Source organism: Puntigrus tetrazona, chromosome 24 (genome assembly GCF_018831695.1).
Source record: "Puntigrus tetrazona isolate hp1 chromosome 24, ASM1883169v1, whole genome shotgun sequence".
Lineage (NCBI taxonomy): Eukaryota > Metazoa > Chordata > Actinopteri > Cypriniformes > Cyprinidae > Puntigrus > Puntigrus tetrazona.
This window is the reverse complement of record NC_056722.1, coordinates 8,062,869-8,083,764: the sequence shown is the minus strand read 5'-3', so window position 1 is coordinate 8,083,764 and position 20,896 is coordinate 8,062,869. Positions and strand designations below refer to the sequence as shown.

General features: G+C 37.5%; 2 protein-coding genes across 3 annotated transcripts in view; one reads left to right on the top strand and one right to left on the bottom strand.

The window, feature by feature from the left end:
- fars2 (phenylalanyl-tRNA synthetase 2, mitochondrial) overlaps positions 1-727 on the bottom strand; it is a 104,372-nt gene extending 103,645 nt beyond the window's left edge. For both annotated transcript variants that reach the window (XM_043226979.1, XM_043226980.1), the window contains exon 1: positions 635-727. In XM_043226979.1, coding sequence (XP_043082914.1) covers positions 635-712 — 78 coding nt within the window. In that variant the 5' untranslated portion in view covers positions 713-727. The remainder of the gene's footprint in view (positions 1-634) is intronic.
- Positions 728-834: 107 nt separating this feature from the next.
- LOC122330139 (LYR motif-containing protein 4B) overlaps positions 835-20,896 on the top strand; it is a 44,184-nt gene continuing 24,122 nt past the window's right edge. Inside the window, exons 1-2 of the mRNA XM_043226987.1 lie at positions 835-980; positions 10,285-10,405. Of these exons, the coding sequence (XP_043082922.1) occupies positions 847-980; positions 10,285-10,405 (255 nt within the window). The 5' untranslated portion in view covers positions 835-846. The remainder of the gene's footprint in view (positions 981-10,284; positions 10,406-20,896) is intronic.

The following is a 20,896-nucleotide window of genomic DNA, read 5'->3' as shown; positions in this document are numbered from 1 at the left end:
CGTGTATTTTTTCCAATTTACGCGTGTATTTGTGTAGTTAGTTGCAAATGGTGAATCAAATTAAATTTATTACATTTTATTTATACATTCAGTTGGCGCGTGAAGCAAATATTTTAAAAAATAAACCCAGTTAAACCACAGATTCCAATTAAACCGCAATATATGAAATAGGTATCTAAAGAACCAAGATAACACTCAAAACGAGGTAAAAGCAACACATTTTACACTTTCTGCAAAAGTGATAGACATTTTTAATGACATACAAATGAAAAAATGTCATTATGCGATCATAAATAGCGTTATATACATTTTAGCTCATATACAGCAGCTCAAGGTAGAGGTCTAAAAAAATCTGCTCCAATGAATCACATCCTCGCGGAAAGGCACGGATCATAACGTGGTTTAAAAAAGAATCATACATTTTGAATGTTTAGGATATTGCCCAATTTAAACAACAGCCCGTTGAGATGCATCTATGACTGATCAAGCTACAGCTAGCCTGACATTTACACTCAAACTGGCAAGATAACGACGAACCAATGGAGCACTTCAAACCTGAAACGAATCCTCACTTCACAATTAATAAATGTGTGCAAAACATTACATGAAAACTACCGAAGAACCCTTCACTCACCTCTATCTGGACGCGCGTGGTGTTTTTGAGACGCCTGCTGATATGCCTGATCAATATAAACGCGGCGTCTCGTAGCATATATTAGCTTAGAGTGTATTATGCGCACTGTATCACGGTAGAGTATTTTAAAACGCAAAATGCGTCATTAATTACGCTTGAACATCAAATGCGCTTGTGTATCGTTGCAGTGTATTTGTTCAGGCGCGCCTCTCATGACTGTTCTTGGGTCCTTGCGTGTAACTGACAGCTCTGTTTCCATCATGGCGGCGTCCAGCAGAGAGCATGTACTGTCACTCTACAGACTGCTTCTGAAGGAGAGCAAGAAATTCCCCTCTTACAATTATAGGTATTTGCAACAATATACATTTATTTATCTGCGGCACAAGTGCGTGCCGTTTATATAATAGTCTCCGTGGCATAACGTGAAACTCAGAGGCATCGATACGGCGTTTAAATAAGATGCAGATGTGCTCGTTTCAGTATTTGGGATGTTTTCAATAAACGTCCGCTTGAAAACTGCTTTTATAATATAGTGAAAACGTCGGGTTATTTGATAAACAGAAAGCAGAATTTATTTGAAATAGAAATATAAAACTTATCAATTCACTTTCACCACAAATATAAATAAGAGACAGCTCGATTGTTTAGTTTTCAGTATTGCTAATAATGAGATTTTAATAATAAGATAATCAAATCAGCGTTGGAAAAATTAGATTAATCAAAGACTGGAGTTTATCTCTGTTTTTCGTTTGATCTGTTTTTATTAGAGACAGACCAAAATGCTGAATTGTAATATCTCAATATTACTTATATATATATTTTTTGCTAAAATACATGCATCCTTTGTGAGCATTTAAAGGCAAATTAATAAATAAAAAAAACATTAAAATCATAAGATGCATTTAGTAAACAAAAACATATATATATATATATATATATATATATATATATATATATATATATATATATATATATATATATAAAATAAATCTTTAGTTTTTTTCTATAATATTCACATATGTATATATCCATGTGTTGTTATTATTATTATTATTATTATTATTATTATTATACACCAAATAAAAAAAGCTATTTTATTTAATGATCTCATCTTGTTGACACTTGCATCCTTTATATGAAACTTCCCTTGTTCTTGCCGTGCAAAAAAGAGAGAAAAAAAACAAGACATCTTTCGTGATTTGAAATTAAAATTCAACGGCAAGTCAAGGCCAAGACCCAAAGGTGTGAAACCCCGCTTCTGGAGGTCCACAGTCCTGCAGAGATCGGCTCCAAATCTAATTAGACGCCTGAACAAGCGAACCAAGGTCTTCGGGATTCATTGAACTCTGCAGGACTTTGACCCTTCAGGATCAGAGCTTGCCGTCTGTGGAGGCCTCGGGCTTAATGAGCCTTTTGTCCGAGGTTAACCGTGTTGATCGTCGCGTTGATGATCACGTTAGATATTAATACTAGCCTAAATGTTGCTAATAATGCTAAAATAGAAATAAATACATTTGCTTAATTGCTCGAGTATGCAAAATAAACAGATGATGATTCTGGCGAAATGTACAAACCAGACAACATATCAGCTGATGCTAAAAGTGGCTTTTTTGTATGCGTGACATTGGAAATGGAAGGTGAAGTCGAATGCGTTGCATTGTGGGAAACGGATGCTTACAAAGTGCGTTGTTGGACGCTTCCGCTCCTGGGAAGTGTAGTGCTTCTGTGTTCGTAATATTGAAAATATATAAAGTCTATCGTCATTGTGCTTTCATATAACAAACGGTTACAAAAGGCTGAACATATTCACAGAATAAAAAGCTGACAGCCAAAGGATGATAATCTCCCACCCACTCGGTTTCCATAGAGCTTTGAGTCTCCAGTCTGATTCTTCCTCTGAAATCTGCCAGCGTTCATAATGTAGCAGTTTTAAAAATCGTACTTTTGTAATCCTTTTTGGTTTGTCTGCATGCAAATGCTTGCGTTAATGCAACGCATAAATGCCTCATTGGTGAAGCGGAGGCAGATTGGGTTGGAGTCGCTCGCAAGACGTTTCTTGAATAAATAAAGTGTGGGTTGTGTGACCGTTTGTTTTAGTAGATTTTGTTTACGCTCTAAAAATCTGAAATGTAATCGATCGTTTGCAAAGAGCTTGATTGACGGGTGATCTGACCAATCGTAACGCAGGGTTTCCCGAACAAATAGTAGATTAACTCCGGTTGACCGTACCTTGAAAAGTGGTGTGTAATCTTTCCACGGTTGAAATAAAACGCATTCTGATGTTTGATCGACTTAATTTTGTGCTGTAAGTAAATATGAAAACTGCAGGAACTGAGGTAATACAGTGATGTGTCTCAACACGTCAAAGAGCCATGAAATGGTATTTATTATTTTGAAAATGGCAATGTTTGAAAGCATGACACTCATTTTTATACCAGAAGTAACCTTTATCAAGGTGTGTGTATGTGTGTGTGTGTATATATGTGTATGTGTATATATAGCTATATATATGTGTATATGTGTGTGTGTGTGTGTGTGTGTGTGTGTGTGTATATATATATATATATATATATATATATATTAGATTCTGTGCTTTAGTGAAGTGATAAACAGTGCGCTCTACAAACATGATAAAACATCTGGCAGGACAGGATAGTTCGCTTTTCTGAGGTGACAGACTTTTTTATTTCATAACAAGTTACAAAAATAACAATAGAATAATGGCACTGACATTAAGCCTGTCAACATGTCATTGGAGCGCAGGCATTGCTCGGGACAGCGCGTTTCTCTCAGGCACTCTTTACCTAAACCGCATCTGACAGAAGTGACAACAGCGTTCCTGCGCGTCTTTAAAAATAATAGTCTTGCATCAGAAAAACCTAAGGATTAAGTTGTTTCCTCACCCTCAGGCCATCCAAGATATAGATGCGATTTGGAGAAATGTGTAGCATTCCATCACTTATTCACCAACGGATGCCCTGCAGTGAATGGGTGCCGTCAGAATGAGTCCAAATATCTGATAAAAACATCAAAATAATCCACAGCGCTCCGGTCCATCAGTAAACATCTGTGTTCTAGTGAGAAACGGATCCATCATGTTTTTGCATCCTCCAGAGAAAGTCCATCTACCGTTGTCTCTCACGTCAGAATCCACCCACATATTTGACCGGCAGCTATTTGCGCTGTTTTCACAGATTTCTCTCCGGATTCAGAGACGTCTTTTTTCCTTTTTTTCACTGGAGGAAGTATCATTAAGCATACCTTACGCAAACGCATCTTTTCACTTCCCGAGACCGGATTACCGCGATGCTTTTAGCATCAGTCTGGACTCTCGTTCTGGCGGCACCCATCCGCTGAATTAAAAAATCCGTTCTAATAAAGAAAACAAATCACAATTTTCACAGAAATCCGTTCCGCTCATGTTTGATTAATGAGGCCTATTGTTTTCACTGTAATTCTGGCTGCTTTAGCGAGAAACCCGACGCGCATGTTGTTTGTGTAATATAGTCTGTTCAATTATTCAAGGCCTAGCGAACGGTTTTTTTTAACGTGCTGATATTTGTCATTTTTTGGATGCGCTGCGTAATGCTCATTCGAATCAGATTTTTTAGGTTGTGGTTTGAGCGCTGTGCGTATCTGATGCGAAATTCTCAAATTTACGCAGAGAGAAAGAAGTTGAAACGGCATGTGAAGAGAGAGAGAGAGAGAGAGAGAGAGAGAGAGAGAGAGAGAGAGAGAGAGAGAGAGAGAGAGAGAGAGAGAGAGAGAGAGAGAGAGAGAGAGAGAGAGAGAGAGAGAGAGAGAGAGAGAGAGAGAGAGAGAGAGAGAGAGAGAGAGAGACATAGAGAGAGAGAGAGAGAGAGACAGAGAGAGAGAGAGAGGGATGCAGAGAGGGGAAAGAGTGAATGAAATGCAGGACAACTCAGAGCGACCGCGAGATGATTGAAAGCCGGAAACAAATTCAGTCAGTGAGAGCGAATGATTGAGAAGGGAGGATGAAAGAGATGTTGATTTTGACGGAAGGTAAGAAAAATATCACATCTGCCGAGGAGGAAGATTCTCAGCACGCACCCAGAGAGAAAGAGAGACTCTTTCTGAGGAGAGGAAGCACTTTTTTTTGACGGCACACGCTGCAGGTTTAACAATACGGCTGCGAGTGTAGACTGCAGAAAGTAGGGCAGCTCTTACGTAAAGCATCTTCCCGTTAAATATAACCCTCCCCCGTGGTCCTCCGGCTCGACGTTAGCGCAGAGCCAATGACGACATGTTTGTGCTCGGTCTTATTCATAAAGCTCACAAGAAATAAACCATTAAAAGCCACAGATAAATAAGTGATCAGGGATCAGCTTCTGCGTGTGAAACCTCACAGATCTTCTTGAAAGCCCTCTCTTGCCAAGCAGCTTTAATTCTCCGTGTCAGCGAGGCGCCCGTTTGAAACCGAGGGCTGTTTTCTGTTCTGTTTGTATTTATTAATTTATTTATTCATAGCTCGTCGTTCATTTAACGCGCCGCGTTTACTGTGACTGCGTTCAGAATCAGGATCTCAGTCGAGAAGCGCTTCTGTAGCCGAACAGACGTGATTGATTTCTTGCTCAGATTTCTGGATGAAGCGCCAGCAAATGATTTGGTGATTCGTCCCCAAATGCTCTTTCCAGAACGAGGTCTGCTGGCGTCTTGGAGATGTTTGCTGAACGTTGAGCACGTCCTCTGGTTTCTGATGATAATGGGCCGTCACGAGTGTCTGTCCTGACGTTTCAGTCGAGAAACTCTTCATCTCCAGAGCTTCAGTCTCGTCTCTTCTTTTCTTCTCACATCTCATCTTGTTTCATCTCTCCTCTTTACTTCAGATCGTTCTTGTTTTCTCCACGCCTCGTCTCTTATTTCTTTTTTTTTTGTCGTCTTTGAGACTAATATGGCCTTTATTCTTCTTCTCCTTCTTCTCTCCTCGTCACCTCGTTTAGTTTCTCTACCTCTCCTTGTATCTCATCTTGCCTAACACTTTCTTTTCTGTTCACATCTGGCTTCTCATCTCTTCGTTGCTCTTCCATAATTTAATTTCTGTTCTATCCTAGTCTTGTTTTGTCTCAACTCCGTTTACTCTCTTCATTTCTCTTCCTGTCTTGTAATTTATTTTCTCTTTTTCCCCACTGTCTCTTATCTTTATTTATTGTCTACTGTTCTCATCTTTTTAGATCTTCTTTCCACATCTTGCTTTTTGTCTCATCTTCTATCCTCGTCTATTGTTGTTTTTTCTCATTTCTTCATTTCTTATCTTTCTCCTTCTTACCTCATCCTTTTGTCCTCTCTCTCTCTCTCTTCTCCTAATCCACCTCCACTTTCTGTGTTTGGTTCCTCATATCTGTGACTTCTTTCTCCTTTCTTCTCTCTTCATGCCATCCATGTTATCTCATTTATTTTCCATTATGTCCTTAAGTTGTCTTGCCTCATGTCTTCTTTCATCACCTGATCTCTTCTCACTTCTCTCATCGTCTCATATGTCTTATCTCTTCTTCCTTACATCTTTCATAACTTTCTTAAATGTCATCTTTTCTTCTTCTAATCTCCTCTCTTCTACTACTTCTATCTTCTGTCCTCATCTTGTATTTTCTGTAGTTTCTCTCTTTGTCTTACGTCTGTTTTTCTCTCCTCTTGTTTCTTTTATCTTCACTTTCTCATCTCATTGTCACTTGCCCTACCTGGTCTCTCTTGTCCCTTTTCTCTTCTTATTCTCTTTGTCTCTCCTCTTCTGATGTTGTTCCTTCATCCCTCTTCTCGTCTAAACGGCATAGTTTCTTCTTCCTTCGTTTTATCTCTTCACATGTTGTCTCTCACTTGGCTTGTTTCTTTTTCGCTCCAGTTTCTTGGTCTCCTTAGGTCTTCTTTTCTCTCTTCTCATCTCTTCACATGTTGTTCTTGTCTTCCTCCTCTTCTCATCTCATTCTCTTTTTTCCCCCGTCTCGCTGTTTTTCCACAGTTCTGTTAAAATGATTTTGGCCACTCTCATCATTTTTCAGCTGTATGTGTGAAATTCATTTCAGGGGCAGGAAGCATCTTTAGCTAATAATACAGGGCCTGTGTATTTACAGCTGAAGGTGTCATTAAATATTAAGCCATTATAATTGGTTCCACTTCACAGAACCATGAAACAAGTTGTTTTATGTTCTTTTAGATGCCTATTATTACTCATGTTTTGTATTGGTGAGGTGAATTAATTGTGTGTTTAACTGCCCATGGGTGACGCTACGCTAATTGTCGCCTACAGAACAAGAGTTTGCTAATCTGCTGTCGTTAGATCTTAAGCGTAAGTTCCTGTTCATCTCCTCAAATATACTTCCCTCAGCTGCCCAAGTCTTAATCATGCTCCCACCCTCTACGCTCAATCGGACGCCACGTTATGCTTTTGTTTAAGGTCACCTCAAGCATATCAGACAATATGACGCATTCGCTCAAAAACACAAGCATTTTGTTGCTCTGTCACGTGCATCGTGGCTCATGTTTAAGTCTGGATGCTTGGCAGCGAGGATGAGTGTCTCTCCGAGGATTCGATATGCGTGCCGCTTGATGAATCAGCCATTCCTACGCTGGTCACAAAGACCAACTGCTTAATTGTCCAATGGCCCCAACCAGAATTCACCACGGATCTACAGACCGCTCTCTGTTTTCCTTTTGACAAACGCTTTGTCTTGTTGATGACCTTATAGCCAGATGGCTGAAAACACTGAAAATATCCATCAGCTGTTGCCTCGATGGGATGATGTGAGTGGTTTATTATTAACTGCGTCACTGACGTAATGAGACGCAATGTAAACTGAAGAATCTGATGAGCTACACTTTATATAGCAACAAACGGATCCCTTTATTCTATTGTAAAGCTGATCTAACATTTGCCTTGCTTTCAAGGCTGTTAATAGAGTTGTTGTTTTTTTCATGGCATCTAATCATTTAAGTCACTTGACCAAATCGTTAGGCATCATGCTGCGTATCAGACTCTTAATATGAGTTGAGAGAAATATTCAATGTAAAGTTTAATTGTCTTCTAAAGCCTGTTAATTAGAAATGTACAGCCTAATAAAAATCATTTTAAGCAATATCTGTTTTATGCATGTATCATGTTATCGTAAGACGTGCATCAGACTGTATTGAAATCGAATCAAGTTCCCTTGCAGTTTCGGAGCCAGTAGGAAACTCATAGAAAGTAAATGACGAAATTTTAAAGCTATAATAGGATACAAGCCCTCTTAAAGGGGTCATGTTACGGGAATTCATGCTGTCCGTGCATATGACATTTGTAAAGTCTCGGAGATTAAAGTCTCTCAACCAAAGAGGTGTTCTTTCTAAAAGGTTAAGACTCATCCACACCTTCCTAAAATGTCTTTTAAATATGCCCCCAATCTGTGTCACTCTGTATGAAGAAGAAAGACATAACTTGTATTCTCACTGTGGTATTGTTTTCATCAGAAACCATGGAAGCTGAAAATCCCAATGTGGTAAGGGGCTTTTCCGTCACATGCTTGAGGTATCAGGCCGATCACAAACACACAGAATCAGTTCATTTTATTTTAACTTATGTTTTACAAAACTCTTACCTGAGCACTTCAGGTTGCAAGTGCAATGCTGTCCCAGCTAAAAAAACAAGTGCACTTCCATAATGTATTTATAGTGCTCCATTTTAACCCTAACCCTAAATCCTAATTTTGTACTTAATATGCCTTACTACTTAATATTAAGATAAACTTAAGATCATCTAAGTGTTCTCAACTCTCTTAAGAAGTACAATGGAAGCATTTTTAGTATATTAAGTACAAAATTAGTGCCCAAAAATGGGGAGGTGCACTTGTTCTTTACCTGGGGTACCGGGTGCGCTACCGAGCAAGCTTACTACATCAGAACGGCCATACATATGAATCTGGTAAAGTGACGAAACGATCAAAATGTGTTTTTTTTCACAAATTATGCTTTATGGTAAAAGTGTTTTAAGGTCTTGCTGCAGGATTGTGCAAGAAATTGTAAAAAAAAAAAAGCTTATAGGTACAGCTTTTTCAGTAAGCCAATAAGATGGCCGCAACCATCTGTGCACGTGTTCCATAAGGCGAAAAATAGAAGAAATGTTGAGTAACGTGTTACATCCAGAAAGCATTTGACTGCGATCCTCTGTTATTTGTACGTACGTATTTTACTTGTGTTGTGTAGGGCTTTAACCTCAGATTTGTCACGCTTAATACACACGAGCTGTTGAAAAAGCACATGATGAGTGCTTCAAAGCCGGCTGCTCAATTTCGACTCCTTTTGAAGTGTCTGTCACCGTGGTATTTCTAAAGATGACGCGCTCTTTATCTAGCAACTGCCCCTTTTCCTTCTCAAGACACAATTTTGCATCTGTCATCTGTTGTTTTTTTAGTGCATGATCTAAGCTCTCGCATGAGTGTGCTCTCCGCCGTTCTGTCTATCTCTTTCTCTGTGGGTTTCTCTCATTATTTGCAGATTTTCTTTCACCTCTCTGCCTTTCTCCCTCGCTTCCCCCCCTCCTCTTCCTCTCCCCTCGTCCCGTGAAACGGTGGGAAGCTTGGATTTGGCTGTCAGAGCGGAGTTGCCTCGTCTTGGTGGAGGTGGTTCCTCGGGTGCCAGGCGAGACTTTGATCTTGGCGTGGCGCTGAGGCCTCCGTACGCCCCACGCTGCTCGTGTTTCGAGATGAAAAGCCTGGAGATACGCTTTCTCCTCGCTTTTTCACACCCTAGAAGTGCAGGCGTGCGAAGCTACCTTACAGCTTAGTAACTAGCTGTCTAATGACTGCTCCGTTATTAGCATGTGGCACGCACCGCGCTGGCGCTAATGAACTCTGTCATCCAGAAGAAATGTGACTGAGTTTGTCTTCTCCTTTCCCAGCGCGCTGTCAGAGCGTTCTTTGTCTCCTTGCTGCGGTGTGACGGGTTCACTGCATCCTCGTCAGTCGGGTCTCCGTTTCTTAAAGCGCTTTACGTTTGAGATGCGACGTAAACAGAGGGGCGGCGATCTAGCCACGCCGTGACCGATAAAACGCACTTGACCCAGCTTTGTAAACTTTGCTTGTGATCTTCAGAATGCTGGAATATAGTCTATGTGTAGATTGCAAAATTTCACGTTGGATAATCCAGTCATTTTAATAGGAATCCATGATTGGGACTTCGAAAACAAGGACGTAACCATGAGTTGGGGGATCTTTGAATAAAAAAAATCCCACTACTGTCCTAATGTCAAAAATGCAATGCACTGCTTCTTATCGCATTCAGTAAGCAATTAAATGAATCTCATAAATGATACCAAGTTTTCAATTCAAAAACCACTGGATATTACATTTCTATCATAAAACAGTCGTCAAATATCACGCAGCTCGCTCTAATTCAATGTTATCTACGCTTTCGACTTTTGAGAAACACTTTGATTGGCCCCCTAAATCAAAATGACTGATTTTGTGGCAGTTACTTCAAGAATTGTATGCATTTTTTTATATCGCATAATAGGAATATAGCATTTATGATTTTTTTCTTTTTGTCTCAGGGGATTAGTGCGTGAGCTGTTCTTTTTCACATCTTATTGCGCTTCGTAATCTTTTTTTTTTTTTTTTTTTTTTTTTTTACAAGCCAATGTAAAACATGACCTCTCGTTTCTTCAGGACCTACGCTCTACGGCCGGTACGAGACGCCTTCAGGGAGAACCGGACCGCTGAAGATCCGGAGGTTGTAGAGGAGCTGCTGAACAGGGCCCGGGACAGTTTGGCCCTCATCCAGAGACAGGTACTGGTCCAGAAAAATACGTTCCTTGACCTGTGTGTTGTAGAGTTTGTTGAGAAATTAGAAGAGCTGACCGGAACAACTTTTTGTGCATAAAAACACTTTTGTCTTTCCACCACAAATTTATAAAAGAAATCTAAAATGTGTCGTAGTTTTATCACATAAATTATAAGTATTTGTAAATCGTGAACACTTTTTTTTTTTTTTTGACAATATACATTTTAAATAGTATTTTAATATAAACCGATATTTATGTAATATAATTTATTTTTAGTTTTACTATTCTTCCATTTTAGTAGTGTTTTTGTGCTATAGATTATATTGACATATCATCAGAAAAACTGATTTTCTACTTTTTTTGGTCATAACATTCATTCATTAATTCAAAATTCATTTATTACATAAACAATGACATGTATACACTGCAGTAGGTAATATTTTACCGTTTTAAAAAAGAAGCCTCTTTTGCTCAGCAATAAAATTCTTCATATAATAAGCAATAATAAAAAACTACAACGGTATGAAGTCCTGAGTTCAGTGTCGCGTGATCCTTCAGAAATCATCTCAATATGCTCGAGTAACGTTTCTGGTTATCATCTTAAAAGCAGTTTTTTGCTTGACAGCATTGATTTAAAATGTATTTAATGTCGCATATGTTCATTTCTTAAAACAATAATAGTGTATCAAATACGGCTGCGTTAATTTATGGCAACGTCCATTCATTTATTTCCAATGAAATGCATATTTGCTCTGCATCAGACGTGCAGACCGGACGTTGCTCGCAGGCGAAACCCATTTTCACAGTGTGATCAGAGGAGCCTGGCGCTCTGGACGCCTTCCTAGACATTCGATCTATCAAAGGCCTACGGATCATCACTAAAAGAACCGCTAAAAGAACAGCCACCGTCATCAAACTTCATTTTCTCTCCGCCGGTGAGCCTAATGGAGAAGCGGTGGGCTTTGTCTTGTCTTCCTGTTCCCGTATAATTCACTGTATCCTCCCGAGGGCCGGAGGAAGTCGTCTTCTGCCTGTCGCAGCTCCAGATGCATATATATGAACACCTGCTCGGCTCCCACCTGTCCGCTGGCGTGTCCCGCGCGCCACTAATGACCGCTGATGCCTCGCTGGCCAGCACTTTGTTCCCGTAATCCCGCTCGAATGCGGGGCAGCTCCCCGGAGAACGCCGTTCTTATGATTTTGACATTTTTTCAGATATTATTTGTCTTCCGAGCTGGTATCGGGGGCCTGGAACGAACACACGCCGAGCGTCAGATGCAAGCGAAAATCTGCACCGGCGAGGGTCTGAACCGGTGTTTCTCTCCAGCTGGTCGGCCCTTTTTTTGCCTGAAAAGCTGATACCGTTCGCTTGATTATCGAGTTGCAAAGACGAGGCAGTTATGTAAACGTCATCTGATGTGTTATGATCCTTTCGTCACCTTCCTCGTGATGACAGTGTTTTAGTTCACAGTAAATGTGGCTTCATAAGAGCTGCGAGTCGCTTACAGCATGCATTTAAACTGCAAAATGCCAAAACTCATTTATAATAAGAATGGTTTGTACGTCTGCTGCCAGTAAAAGAGAGCAAAATGAAAGCTTTGTGGTTTTAAAATGTGAAAACCGGAAAAAAAACCTAAATATTTAACATTATAAAATAACATAGTATAAAAATAACATAAATATTAGTACTTGAATTATTTATCATTTAATAATAATAATAATAATTATTATTATTATTTATATTATTATTATAATTATTATTATTCGTCTTTTAAAGTTCAATAGCATTGTTGAAATTACATTTTTATTTTGACAAAAAGGATAATAATAATAATAATACATTTTAATAGTAATAATAAACATTATTTATAAGTCTGCTGCCAGTAAAAGAAAGCAAAATTAAAGCTTTATGGTTTTAAAATTTGAAAACAGATTTTTAAAAATATTTATAACATAAAATAACAAAAATAACATGGTAGTACTTAAAATTATTTATTATTAAATTAAATAATAATAATAATTATTTTATTATTATTATTATTATTATTATTATTATTATTCCTTTAAAGTTCAGTAGCATTGTTGAAATTACATTTTTATTTTGACAAAAAAAAGACTAATAATAACACATTTTAATAGCAATAATAAACATTTATTTTTTCTAAAGTCAGCAGCTATCGGCTTCAATAAAGTTGAATTTTGGCTATTTTTAATGATTCTTTGTATTCGTATTATTATATTTTTGGCTTATTCCCCCAAAAAGCTCAGTACGTCACAGTACGAAAACATCATACATATATACATATAAATATACAGCAGAAACGAGGGCTGGAGAAGAATAGGAGGCACTGGGATAATTCGTCTCTTGTCTCGTACCAAAGGCGTTGAGCTGTTCTTTGAAACCGAATCAAAGTACAGCCTTAGAGATCAGTCCATCATGCTGTCTGCATTAAGAGCTTCTGTCACCCTGACACTCTCAGCATGGGAATCAATGAAGTTAAACTTCCTGGGGAGTTAAAACACCATCTTCAATGGAGTTAGAGAGGCAGGCTCAGAAGAGCAGCTTTCGCTCTGTTTTGAGAATCTAGATGCTTTTAGCAATGCAAGCTTTTCTGCTTTCCTTGTTTTTAAGAGGTGCTTGTGCAAGTTACTTAAAGTTGGTTAAAGACCACGATGAACACATCAGAAAAAATTTAGGAACTATTTATGGTGCTATTCCTAGTAAATATGCTTGCTAATATTGCAGAATATCTTTCATTTTTGAGTGTCTAATATATAATGGGTTAAAGATGTGAAGATGTCTGCATCAGAAGAAACTCACAAATATTTTTTATTTGCATAGAAAGCACATTAAATCTAAGTAAATTTAGTTGTTTTTGGAGAATAAAATGTCAGAATAGTCATTCAGTGTAACACAATATTTAGGTAAAAATTCAAACAACGTTCTTATTCTGACTTATTAAGATATCACATTTTATTGTTTTGAATTAAAAAAATCTTACGGGCAAATTTTTAAAAATTAAAAAAAAAGAATTTATATTAATTAGTAAAAAAAAAAAAAAAAAAGCAATTATTTTACTTTTTTAAATGCCATATTATTATTTTTTATTATTATTATTAGTAGTAGTAGTAGTAGTAGTAGTAATGATAATAATACATTATTATTATTATTATTATTATTATTATTATTGCTGGTGGTTAAATATTAATTTTATCAATAGCAAAAAAGTTTAATTATATTTAGTTTGACTATATTTGTGCAGATTTGTTCTTGGGATTTGCGAGGAGTCACAATTTAATTAAAAATATATATTAATGTACAATGTACATTAATCAGCAATTTTTTCTCACGCTTGTTACTTTTCTCACAATTATGACTTATAATATTTTTAATGGGGTTTTTATAAATTTGGTGATATTGAAATTCTTCAGATATTTGCCAGTTTTTTTTCGTATTTTAGATTGGTGAGGTAAATGTCAGTTGTTCATGATTAGTTTTTTTTTTATGTATAAATTGCGTGATATCAGTTTAGACTGGTGCGATTATAAATGCAAAATTGCAAGCTATATATAAAAAAAAAAAAAATTAACGCTAAATAAAAAAAGTAAATATTTAGATAAAAGTGAGGTTTTTTTTAATAAAAGAGAAAGGCGTTTTTTAAATCTTGCAATTCTGTCTTTTTTCTCTGCTTTGTGAGGAAATCAGTAGCAGTTACCTTTTTTTTGTTTTTTTTTAATTGTGTGTCAGAAAAGGACATGTTTGGCTCTGTTGGCCTCAGCGGTTTGGAGCTCCAGCGAGTGGTGTGAGCGGCGCAGCGGTTGACTCACACGGACCCACGCCTCTCTCTCTCTCTCTGTTACACACACGTACTGTACACATAACGTCCCGCTGTGTGTCGTGACACCGCCAGCATGCGTCCCGCCCTCCACACACTCCCACAGCCCAGACCGGAGCACGCTCATGTCTTCTGCTCTTCACAGAGAGCGTGGATCTCCTCCAGGCCGTGAGTCACTGCTGCCCGGACGCTCCTGCTCAGATGTTCTTTTCTGACGCTTGCTATTCGCTGGGCTTTGTTCTTTTTATAGATAGCGTACTTTTATCATCTTAAGTCTTCTAAGACCCTAACAGCAAACCAGGTTTCAGATGTTCAGGCTGATGTTTTAAGTTTTTTGTAGAGTCGTGTTGTGTGTGTGTGTGTATGTGTGTGTGTATATATATATATATATGCAGTATATATACATATTTTTGTGCTATTTAAAATATGTATATATTATTATATTATATTAAGCTATTTATATATACATATAAATAGCTTAATATAATGCCAATTTTTCATGATTGTTCTTGCGCACACACACACACACACACACATAATATTTAATGTGTGTAGACCTTAACCCTTCACAAATATGATAAATTACATTTTACAATATATCACAAAACAGTTATTTTAGATTGTAATAATATTTCATAACATTAGTGCATTTTTCATCAAATATAAGCAATCTAGGTGAGAAGAGGAGAATCTTTATTAGCTAAAACGTCTTTACAAACAAACTGCAACTATAATAGCGAGGAAATATAATAAGTTAAACCAGTCTCGAAGCTTGCGTAAATACTTTTACTGGGAAATTCGAGCCGATTATTACAGAGAATTATCTGTTTAAGCTTGCAAGGTTTAGAAATGCATGTGCATTAAAATGAATAAATGGTAGAAAATATGGTTTAACTTTTACAGTTTTAACTTAAATTTAGTTAAATACCGTAATTTCATTAACTGATATAATGTTAATATACCAACTTATTAATGTACTGATCTGTTTTGTACCTTTTGAAATACACTGATAAGCACCAAATGCAGGTGGTGATGGGAAAGCCCTTTACAAGCAGCTTTTAAAATATCAACATAGGTGTTCACCATAATGGTGAAATGCATTAAACTAGAAATATGCAATAAATATTAATTTAACAACATTAGATGTAACACGCAACCCTAATAAACTGATAAGAAAAACACGTGTAAGATTTTAAAAATCTAATTTAAACACAATTTTGACCATTTTTTTACAGCGTGCCTTAGCTTTCATTTGAGCTGTGCATTAAAACAGATAGGGACGTAACATGGAAAACATAATCAAAGTTGAAGATGGTTTGATCTCGGCAATCTGGAATGAAAATGCGGAAACATTCGCTGACTCTGTGCTGCTCACGTACTCTGAAGCCAGAGCAGAGGTCATTAACATAAGTTCTGAAGTTCTAACAGCTGTGTCCCAATTCAGAGGCTGAGTCCTTCAAAGACTGGATACGTCACAGCTGTGTGATCAGGGCTGTCCCATTTCAGATGCAGCCTTGACATTATTCCTTCTTTTAATGGGCCATGAAAGATTAAGTTGAGTGTGTATATGTGTGTGTGTCTGTGTGTGTGTATGTATATATGTGTGTGTGTGTGTGTGTGTGTGTGTGTGTATGTATATATGTGTGTGTGTGTGTGTGTGTGTGTGTATATGTATATATGTGTGTGTGTGTGTGTGTGTGTGTGTGTGTGTGTATATGTATATATGTGTGTGTGTGTGTGTGTGTATATGTGTGTGTGTGTGTGTGTGTATATATATATGTGTGTGTGATGTGTATGTGTGTGTATATATATATATATATATATATATATATATATATATATATATGTATGTGTGTGTGTGTGTGTGTGTGTGTGTGTGTGTATATATATGTGTGTGTGTGTGTGTATGTGTGTGTGTGTGTGTGTATGTGTGTGTGTGTGTGTGTGTGTGTGTGTATGTGTGTGTGTGTATGTGTGCATATGTGTGTGTGTGTGTGTGTGTGTGTGTGTGTGTGTGTGTGTGTGTATGTGTGTGTGTGTGTATATGTGTGTGTGTGTGTGTGTGTGTGTGTGTGTGTGTGTGTATATGTGTGTGTGTGTATATGTATATATATATATATATATATATATATATATATATATATATATATATATATATTAGTATTGAAACATCACAATTGCGTTCTTAAATAATTTTTTTATTTTTGTAGTGCAAAGTGCCTCTATGTATTTTTTGCTGTCCTGCTTTTGGCGGCAGCTGTGAGAAATCTGTCACTAAAAGAGATATAAAATACTACTAAACTCTCTCGAGAGAGCCAGCGTCAACACAATCAGGCTGTCACTTTCTGCTCATTAATGCGTTTGACATGACAGATCGTTTACGTTGAGCGGACCTGGATGATTCAGAGACGAGTTCCAGACCGGATCAGACGAGGAAAAGTGAAACGAACGAGTGAACGGAGCGACGCCCGAGCGCTTCGATGATTTCTTATTGGGGTTTCATGGGAATCAAGTGGGGGAAATTAATATTTCAGCCAAAAGTGAAAATGTGCCACCCAATATGTAGATCAGATTGTTTCTTCATCAGATTTTGGAGAAATATACCATGAATGGATGCTCTGCAGGAAATGGGTGGCGACAAAAAGAAAGCGTCACAATAATCCGCTACAGTCTAAAGCTAAGACTTCAAACTGTGTTTTAACTTCCGGCCGAAATACTACTACTAATACAAAAGTCTTACAAGCTAGATAAAAGAGGTGTTCTTTACTTTTCTGTGGGAATAACCCATGCGTTCAGCTCCTGTAGGCCTATTGGAAAAAGTAGTGTAATGTGATTTCGTCTTTCCGTTTGGTGACATGAGTCAAACGTGTTTTCCTCCCTGTGGGATATTGTGCGTTTAGTTTTCTATCGCCGTCTACCTCCTCTCAGATGCACACGTTCACGTCTACAATACAAACACACCCCTTCAAAAGCGCTTTGTCTTTGATCCAGATCTCACATGTATGTCAGATGTGAACAGTCTCTTTAGAGCGTGTTCGTCTGTGTTTCCGTACGGTTGCCGAAGCGAGCCTGTCACGGCGTATGTGAGGATATTGACTGTGTCTGTGGCCGTGACTTCCATCCGCTTGTGTTTGAAATACAGACGTGGACAAAATTGTTGGTACCCTTTGGTCAATGAAAGAAAAACTCACAATGGTCACAGAAATAACTTTAATCTGACAAAAGTAATAATAAAATTCTATAAATGTTAACCAATGAAAGTCAGACATTGTTTTTCAACCATGCTTCAACAGAATTATTAAAAAAAAATAAACTCATGAAACAGACCTGGACAAAAATGATGGTACCCCTAACTTAATATTTTGTTGCGCAACCTTTTGAGGCAATCACTGCAATCAAACGCTTCCTGTAACTGTCAATGAGACTTCTGCACCTCTCAGCAGGTATTTTGGCCCACTCCTCATGAGCAAACTGCTCCAGTTGTGTCCGGTTTGAAGGGTGCCTTTTCCAGACTGCATGTTTCAGCTCCTTCCAAAGATGCTCAATAGGATTGAGGTCAGGGCTCATAGAAGGCCACTTTACAATAGTCCAATTTTTTCCTCTTAGCCATTCTTGGGTGTTTTTAGCGGTGTGTTTTGGGTCATTGTCCTGTTGCAAGACCCATGACCTGCGACTGAGACCAAGCTTTCTGACACTGGCTAGTACATTTCTCTCTAGAATTCCTTGATAGTCTTGAGATTTCATTGTACCCTGCACAGATTCAAGACACCCTGTGCCAGACGCAGCAAAGCAGCCCCAGAACATAACAGAGCCTCCTCCATGTTTCACAGTAGGGACAGTGTTCTTTTCTTGATATGCTTCATTTTTTCGTCTGTGAACATACAGCTGATGTGCCTTGGCAAAAACTTCGATTTTTGTCTCATCTGTCCACAGGACATTCTCCCAGAAGCTTTGTGGCTTGTCAACATGTAGTTTGGCATATTCCAGTCTTGCTTTTTATGATTCGTTTTCAACAATGGTGTCCTCCTTGGTCGTCTCCCATGTAGTCCACTTTGGCTCAAACAACGACGGATGGTGCGATCTGACACTGATGTTCCTTGAGCATGAAGTTCACCTTGAATCTCTTTAGAAGTCTTTCTAGGCTCTTTTGTTACCATTCGGATTATCCGTCTCTTAGATTTGTCATCAATTTTCCTCCTGCGTGCCACGTCCAGGAGGTTGGCTACAGATCCCATGGATCTTAAACTTCTGAATAATATGTGCAACTGTAGTCACAGGAACATCTAGTTGCTTGGAGATGGTCTTATAGCCTTTACCTTTAACATGCTTGTCTATAATTTTCTTTCTGATCTCTTGAGACAACTCTTTCCTTTGCTTCCTCTGGTCCATGTCGAGTGTGGTACACACCATATCACCAAACAACACAGTGATTACCTGGAGCCATATATATAGGCCCAATGGCTGATTACAAGGTTGTAGACACCTGTGATGCTAATTAGTGGACACACCTTGAATTAACATGTCCCTTTGGTCACATTATTTTCAGTGTTTTCTAGGGGTACCATCATTTTTGTCCATGCCTGTTTCGTGAGTTTATTTTTTTAAATAATTCTGTTGAAGCATGGTTGAAAAACAATGTCTGACTTTCATTGGTTAACATTTATAGAATTTTTATTTATTATTACTTTTGTCAGATAACAGTTATTTCTGTGACCATTGTGACTTTTTCTTTCATTGACCAAAGGGTACCAACAATTTTGTCCACGTCTGTACAGTATTGATGTGATTTACCTCCTCGACGCTCTCTTCGAGATGATCCCCTGCCGAACAATCAATCTCCACTAACTACTGCTGAAAGTACTCGGTGTCAAAGCCTCTCTGCTCTTCTCTTGCTGTAGAGATGAAATCTGACTGCTAATGTGACTTATGGTCCACAGGATCTTTGTAGTCGCTCAAAAGCTAGTAATAAATGTGTGGCCAGAGAATCAGCACGTTTTTTGCTTTGCGGTGTCAAAAATAGGAGTGAGTAATACAGCTGATGCCATCTTGCCATTATTCATTATCAATATTGAATTAATGTAAATAATGTAATGTATTTATTTATTTAAAGGTTTCCACAAATACCAGCATGTGCAAGTTTAGTTATATATATATATATATATATATATATATATATATATATATATATATATATATATATATATATATATATATATTCATTATTATTAGTAGTATAATATATAATAATAATAATAATAATAATAATAATAATAATATTATTATTATTATTATTATTATTATTATTATTATTATTATATCTAATTATTATTAGTATAAATATATAATAATAATAATAATAATAATTGTTATTGTTATTATTAATAATAAATATATTATAATATAAATAAATATATAGTAATAATAATTATTATTAATATAAATAAATGTTTTTTTCAAGCAAAACACATTTTAAATTGCTATAATGTAATATATAATACTAAATATATTATTAAATATTATTTTATTGCAATTTAAAATATTTTAATATATGATACTGAAAAAATAAATAATATTGCTGTTTTTACTTAACAAATAGAAGCCACACAGCAATAAATTTCATATTCTGATAATAACTGATAATATTCCCAATCTTCTTTCTACAGCTTTTTTCCCCAGCACGGTTTTCTCTCTTTTTTTTTTCCAATCCTTTGATTACAGTATTTTAATGGAAAAACACGAAATGTCCACATTTCCTTCTGTATTTAAACACGACATGAAGAAGCTGGAGTCCTCATGGCAGCGTTTCAAACCACATCACGTCTCCTCCCGAGATAAAGGAGAGATATTTACCCGTTATGTTGGGTTGACGCCATTTCCCAAAAATAGCTCCCCCAATCCAGCAACAAATGTTGTATTCAATGCAGATCACAGATCTGTGAACAGTAATATTTAGCGTTTGCTCAGCTCTCAGTTACTGCTGTTAAACTGCAATAGTGCGACACGTTTAGAGCTTCGTATTAAAGTCACATTTTGAAGATGGCGCTGGTAGCTGCTTTACGTGAACTTACAGTAATCGGGATGGATGTGGGTTCAGAAGGAGATGCGAGGAAAAGAGAAGTAGACTGTTTGGTGGAGCTGATCCTTCACGTTCCTCTGTTTATTGTAGCTGAACAACACTAAACCCGAATGCCGTTTCTCGTAGTCCTGCTGGTCAATCAGCGGTGGCTAAACTCCCTGTTATCGATTGCGTTTCTGATTTCGTTCTTTGCTCTCAAAGGGCGGCTCAGATTGAGTTTCCTGTAGTGTTTGGTTCTAATGCAGTCAAACACCCGTGGCGGTATTGCCTGTAAAACGCCAATAAAAGCAGAATGTTTCATAAAAAAACACAATGTTGTGCGGAGAGCTGAGCAAGCAGAAGGAATGAATACTTTCCCCTTGAGGGAAGCGCTCACCTCTTAATACAATGCATTTCTTTCTACACATCCCTGTGTTTATCTAACCTCTGCTTCGGTGCCTGAAAGGAGAAATGAAAAGAGCGAGGCTGGGGAACGAATGCGCTTGTTTGTCTTTCTAAGCCTCTTTTGCTCGTGTGTGTGTGTGTGTGTGTGGACTGAGCAGAGAAATGATGCCGCTGTTGTTGTTGTTGTTTTTCTTCCTCTC